Raw genomic sequence first — 6,893 nt, forward strand, 5'->3', positions numbered from 1 at the left:
GAACGTCATCTCGGGATATGTTTCACAGGTTGGTCGGAGCGATGAAGAGAAGGACAAGTTCTGGTGTGCAATAGAGAAGCTGATGGAAAATGTGAAAGATAAGGAGGTTGTTGTGGTAGGAGGAGAACTAAATGGACATGTTGGGAGGAGTATGGACGGTTTTGAGGGAGTTAATGGGGGTTACGGATATGGTGTGAGAAATGGAGAAGGTGAAAGGATTTTGGAGTTTGCTGATGGAGCTGATTTGTTGATTTGTAATACTCAGTTCCAGAAAGAGGATAATAAGCTTGTTACATACACGTCAGGTGGGTCAACGACACCCGTTGACTACCTGATGGTGCGTAGGCGAGATAGGGGGCACCCCCGGGACACAAAGGTGATCCCGGGGGAGGAGGCTGTTTCACAGCACCACTTGGTTGTCTGCGACATAAGGTTGAAAGGTGCGAGGAGAGCTCGGCGGGTGAAGTAGCAACCGAGAATGAAGGTGTGGAGGTTGAAAGAGGTGACAGTGAGGGAGGCATTAAAAGAGAGGCTGAGTATGGTAGAGGATGATGTGGTTGAGCTTGAAAGTGGTTGGATGTCAATGAAAGATAGTCTGTTGGGAGCCGTTGGTGAGGTATGTGGATGGATAAAAGGACCACCGAGGCAGTCGGAAACATGGTGGTGGGATGATGAAGTTGGAAAGAAGATTGACGAGAAGAGGAAGAAGTTCAGGAAGTGGCAGAAGGCGAAGGGTATGGGGGGCAGAAAAGGAAGAGCATGAAAGTTATAAGGCTGCAAAGAAAGAGGTAGCAAAGGCGCAGGAGGCATGCAGGAAAATGTTCGGAGAACGCTTGGATTTGGAAGAGGGTCAGATAGCCGTATTCAGGATTGCAAAGCAGATCGCGAAAGAGAGGTGTGATGTGATGGGGGCGGGTTGCTTGAAGGATGAAGTGGGACAAATCGTTGTGGACCCGGATGGAATTAAAGGAAGATAGAAGAGATATATGGAAATACTGTTGAATGCAGAGAATGAATGGGATGGCAACATAGAGAGTAACCCAGTTTTAGGAGCGGCAGAGAAGATAACCGAGAAGGAAGTTGAGGAAGCGATAAAAGCAATGAAGAGTAGAAAAGCGGGAGGGCCGACGGGAGTTGTGGGAGATATGTTGAAGGCAGCGGGAAATTGGGGTGTGAAGAGAATGACAGAGATCTGCAATCTGGTGGTGAAAGAAGGCCGCATTCCAGTGGAATGGGAACTGTGTACCCTAGTCCCTCTATACAAGGGGAAAGGTGACCTACTGGACTATGGCTCGTATCGAGCGATAAAGTTATTGGAGCATGGAATGAAGGTATTGGAAAGGGTGTTGGAGAGGAGGATAAGGAAGAAAGAAGATTGAAGAAAGAAGAAGATTGAAATGCAGTTTGGATTGATGACAGGAAGAGGAACGACAGACGCACTTTTTATTGTGAGGCCGTTGCAGGAGAAGTACATGGAAAAGAGGAAGAAGTTGTTTCTTGGGTTTGTTGATCTGGAGAAAGCATTCGATAGGGTTCCACGCAAAGTATTGACATGGGCATTGAGGAAGTTAGGAGTGGAGGAATGGTTGATCAGAGTTGTGATGGCAATGTACAAAAGAGCGCGCACAGCTGTAAGGACGAAGGACGGGAACAGTGGTGAGTTTGAGGTGAAGGTGGGAGTGCATCAGGGGTCGGTACTAAGTCCAGTACTATTTGTAGCTGTGATGGAGGTACTGGCTCGGAACGTAAAGGAGGGTTTACCGTGGGAGTTGTTGCATGCAGATGATCTGGTGTTGATTGCAGAAAGTATGGATGGACTGAAGGAGGAGATGAACAAGTGGAAGGAATGTATGGAGATGAAAGGTCTGAAGGTGAATATCAGAAAAACAAAGGTGATGGCAAGTGGTAAAGCATGTGGTGAGGTGGAAAGAACTGGGAAGTGGCCATGTGCTATGTGCAGGAAGGGTGTCAGAGTGAATTCCATTAAATGTACAATGTGCGCTGAGTGGGTTCGTCAAAAAAGTCGTGGTTTGAGAGGGTCATTAACCAGTGTGGCAGCTACATTCAAGTGTAACGTGTGCACAGTAGTCTAGTAGGAAGACTAGGTCCCCCTGCACCCCCCGGAGATATACTTCTAATCAGTGTTTCTAGATTGGAAAAAATGTGTAGAAAATGACTAGCTATGGCCCCAAGCTGAAAAAATGTCCCACATACCATTTTTATGCAAATTACTGCTGCCATTATCAAAAAAACGATTTTTGACATATCTCAGCCAATATTGCAGATAATTGAAAAATGAAGGTGTCTAGACCCATGTTTTGAAGGGCATAGATCATGATAGAACTATTCATAACATGATTACATGTGTCTATGGTATACTAGTATGCATATTAATGCTGTAATTACAAAATAATCAGTTTTACAAATGATAAGGATACGTTAATACTGCAGATAACTTAACATGGTACATAAGGGGTCTAAACCCAGGTATTTTCAAGGTTAAATGTCAACAAGATGCTCCTGAGTCTTGCATAGGGGCGGGACATTGGCAGTAACATTGGTACCACTCAACTTTTCTTCCCACCATTGACTTTGTATTGCGAGAGATTTTCACTTGCTTATTTAAAGGTTTCTCACCCAGCCCACGTAAAATCTACCAACTCCTGCTGTTAACTCCCAAACATATTTTTTTATGTTATCCAATCACAGTGCAGAAATGACAGACTAGAGATCCAAATTAGTGCTGCTATAGCTGCCATTTTACATTTCCATCCATGTAACATGCGCGCTCGCGCGCTCGTATCAATTGGTAATGTCGCGCGCTCGTATCAATTGGTAACGTTGATGTTATTGAATACCTCAGTTGAAAGTTCAGTCTTCCATTCCATCTGTGTGTTGTTCTTGGTATTCATCCTCCAATCTAGCCAGGTAAGATGCTAACTATAATGTTACTCACACTCTTGACTTCAGTTTCTGCATGAAATCATAAACAGGCAGAATAACAGCTGAGCCAGCTAGCACCATGTTAGCTAACGTTAAAGCTAGCCTCATCTATGTACAGTATGTTCCTAATGTCGGTGTAACTTAAACTTTTGTTAATGCCAAACATGAGACATATCTGTTGACTTCTGTATATGAATTGAACCAGAAAGAGGCACGACAGCTGAGCTAGCTACAGTAACTTAGCACAATGTTTCATTGGCCTAGATAGCTAACGTTAGTGTGGAAGAATTTAGATGTTTTAGCTATTAGCACTTTTGATGCCACTAAACATGGTTTAGTCAGCTAAAAAGTACCCTAGTGTAGAACATGACTCAGAACCTCTGTTACCTCACTGAAAACTCAGAGCCTCCTTTCACAGGCACTTTTAACATCATTCGTGATTTCTTATTTGTCATTTAACAGTGATGGTAGACATCGACAGCAAGCATGCCCAAAAGAAAACGGAGTGTAGAACCTGCAGCCCAAAGCTCTCCTCCTACATGCATCCTTCATGTACCATCCATGTCTGATCATGGGGATTTCACGCCCCTCCGTAAAATTAAAGGATCTGCTTCAGAAAAACTGCAACTGCTTCAAAAGATCCGGGATAGACGTCTCAACCAACCGCATGACTCCCCATGTCGTATGCAATCAGTATGTGATCAGATCCCGGCAACTCTTCCTGATGACCTAGAAAGAGTAGGATATCACAGCAAGTGTTATAAGCACTTTGTCCGCCACTTTCATCGTCTGGGAGATGATACAGAACCAGGGCCATCAACCTCATCATGGCATCACTCTCCTCGTAAACCAGGAGGTTCTGCTGAACCCATCTTCCCGCCAGAGTGTATATTTTGTGAGAAAGTTGAGACCAAAGATGCTCATCGCAATACTGAGAGGCCTACAACCTTCCCATCCTTTAAAAACAAAGAAAATGCATGGGAGCAAATCGAAACACGGGCTGAGAAAATGGGTCTCTATCGACTCCATCGAAAGGTGAAAAACAAAGACCTCTTTGCATGTGAGGACAAACACCATCCGTCATGTTTTAAAGCTTTCCGCACAGCATTCTACAACTATGAGCGTGCGATTCACAGAGCCGAAGCACCAAAGGAGCAGGCTTGCATGTCAGCCGCCCATGAAAAGGCATTCAACTCAGTACTGGAACACATTCAAACCCAGGTCATCCAGCAGAATAAAGTTCTACAGCTTTCTTCCTTGCACTTGCTCTATGTCGAGGAACTGAAACTGAATGGATATGAGAACTCAAATTATCGGTCAGAGAAACTACTGAAACGCCTACAGAATGACCCAATCAAGGAGCATATCCACTTCACGAAGGTTGATCATGACAAATGTGATGTCATTTCTTTCTGGCTTGTGCACAGCTCAAACATAACAGTTTCCAATGCTCTCGCACGAGCATTCACACTCGGAAGCACAAACAAGAACCAAAATGTTGCCCTCCAACTTCGCCAGGGTATTCTACAGGCTTTCAGAGAGTGTAAAGACCAACCATGGCCACCAACAGCTGAAGACATGGAGCTCAATCCTGAAGACATCCTACCTCCAGACCTTGTCCGCTTTCTCAGCGTGCTAATGACTGGCAAGGAGGGCATCGAGACAGAAAAGGTGAAGCGTCTGGTCTTCTCCATTGGACAAGATCTGTGCCGTGCAGTGTCAGATGGAAAATGGAAATTACCAAAGCACATTCTCCTCTGTGTGACTGTAAGGCACCTGTTCCGAAGCAAACAGCTCACCACAATACTACACAGGCTTGGACTTCTACTTGGACACAGGCTTGGACACAGCTTCTTCTGAAAGTGTGGAGTGGACAAGAGGCAGCTACCAGGCTGGAGAGAACAGAGATGGCTGTGCTGATCGTGGAGGGGAAGGCCCACCAACTTGCCTCAACGAATGGCAAGGTAAAATTGAAAGCCCTTCGTGAATGGCGATTCAATTTGTAATTTTTCCTGAAAAAAAGGTGATTACCTGTGATGTTTGTCTAGATCTGAAACTGGCAGTGACTGGTGATTGAAATGCGGTGCCTTTTTGTGTTTCAGGTCGAGGTACGTGAACTCCCCACGATCTACAGCAACCAGGAAGAGACTGATACCAGGGTGGTTCTGTACCTCCATCATGCTGCTACCATCGGATACAAGAACGCTGTAGTCAGAACACCGGACACAGACATCCTCCTGATCCTGCTCCACCATGCCCACAACATCAAGCTGACGGTGTACCTGGATACAGGGTCAGGGAAGCATCGCCAACTTGTCAACGTCTCTGAGCTGGCAGAATCCCTGGGAGAGGACTACTGTGCCACTCTCCTGGGGTACTATGTGTTCAGCGGAGAAGACTGCACCAGTGCCTTCAAAGGGAAGGGAAAAGTCGGGCCCTTGAAAAAGCTGGAGAAGAATCCCAGGTTTCACAGGGCATTCGGTGAACTGGGTGACAACTGGGATGCCAACCCTGAGGTGGAGAGGCAGTTAGAAAAATTCACCTGTGTGATGTACGGCCAGAGTCGCGAGTCATCAGTGGACATTGTCCGTGCCAAGCTGCTACGAAAAATGGTGGGAGAGGACAAGACCCTCACATCCAAGTCCAAGGTTGATCTGGCTCGCCTTCCTCCATGCCAGTCTGCCCTGAAGCCGCACATCCAGCGTGTGAACCACCGCGTAGCATTGTACAAAAGAGCCGATCAACCTATCATCGAAAAGCCAAAACCTTATGAGGAGCAAGGATGGATAAGGACTGATGAAGGACTGTTGAAACCAATGTGGTCCAGTGGTCCCATCCTACCAACCTCACTGGTGGATCTTCTGAACACAGGAGAGCACGAAGAGGAGGAGGAAGAGGAAGGAGAAGAAGAGTTTGACTCTGACGATTTCGATGAAAATGATGATGACTGACTCAGTGTAGAATCACTAATGCTAATGATGTTTATCTAAAACAAGCAAGAGAAGAGTGGTCACATTGAGTGCTAGGACTATTTTGACAGTTGTAATATTTAGAAAAATAAAACTTTGTGTTAACGTCTGTGTAGACGGACCTTAATATGAGTCTATTATTTCGTAAAACTGTGATTATTTTGTAAATAAAGCACTAATTAGCATACTAGTATACCATAGACACATGTAATCATGTTATGAATAGTTCTATCATGATCTATGCCCTTCAAAACATGGGTCTAGACACCTTCATTTTTCAATTATCTGCAATATTGGCTGAGATATGTCAAAAATCGTTTTTTTGATAATGGCAGCAGTAATTTGCATAAAAATGGTATGTGGGACATTTTTTCAGCTTGGGGCCATAGCTAGTCATTTTCTACACATTTTTTCCAATCTAGAAACACTGATTAGAAGTATATCTCCGGGGGGTGCAGGGGGACCTAGTCTTCCTACTAGACTACAGAGGGAGCTGCAGATGGAGGAAATGTTGAGTTGGATCTTGGAGACGGCGTGAAGCTGGAAGGTGTGAAAACATTTTGTTACCTAGGAGACATGCTGAATGGAGAAGGTGGATCAGACTCGGCAACGGCTGCTCGAGTGAGATGTGCATGAAAGAAGTTTCGGGAACTGAGTGGCGTGCTGACAAGGAGGGGAGTGTCGTTGAAGCTGAAGGGAAAGGTGTATGCTGCATGTGTGAGAAGTGTTATGATTTATGGGAGCGAGACATGGGTAATGAATGTAGAACAGCAACGAAGGCTCTAAAGTGTGGAAATACGAATGGTTCAGTGGATTTGTGGAGTATCTTTGAGAGAGAGTAAGTCAAATGATGAATTGCGAAAGATGATGGGAATGGAGCCTGTGATGGATGCTGTGAAGAGAAACAGGTTGAGATGGTTTGGTCATGTGTTGAGGAAGGATGAAAGTGACTGGTTGAAAAGAGTGATGGAAATGAATGTG

At 45.1% G+C, this 6,893-nt stretch overlaps 1 protein-coding gene across 1 annotated transcript; it reads left to right on the top strand.

Annotated features, from left to right (window-relative positions):
* The first annotated feature begins 4,796 nt into the window (after positions 1–4,796).
* On the top strand, positions 4,797–6,335 carry LOC144892536 (uncharacterized). The gene is made up of 2 exons (XM_078779497.1): positions 4,797–4,907; positions 5,046–6,335. The coding sequence occupies exons 1-2, from the start codon at positions 4,851–4,853 to the stop codon at positions 5,892–5,894; spliced, it is 906 nt and encodes a 301-aa protein (XP_078635623.1). The 5' UTR covers positions 4,797–4,850; the 3' UTR covers positions 5,895–6,335.
* Positions 6,336–6,893: the final 558 nt, after the last annotated feature.

The sequence above is a fragment of the Myxine glutinosa genome, chromosome 6, assembly GCF_964187855.1.
Source record: "Myxine glutinosa chromosome 6, kmMyxGlut1.1, whole genome shotgun sequence".
Classification (NCBI taxonomy): Eukaryota; Metazoa; Chordata; class Myxini; order Myxiniformes; family Myxinidae; genus Myxine; species Myxine glutinosa.

Bases quoted from the DNA above. Each gene is read 5' to 3' on its own strand.
- LOC144892536 (XM_078779497.1), top strand. From the start codon at position 4,851: ATGGCTGTGCTGATCGTGGAGGGGAAGGCCCACCAACTTGCCTCAACG. The intron at 4,908-5,045 runs GTAAAATTGAAA...TTTGTGTTTCAG, and splicing joins TTGCCTCAACGAATGGCAAG to GTCGAGGTACGTGAACTCCC.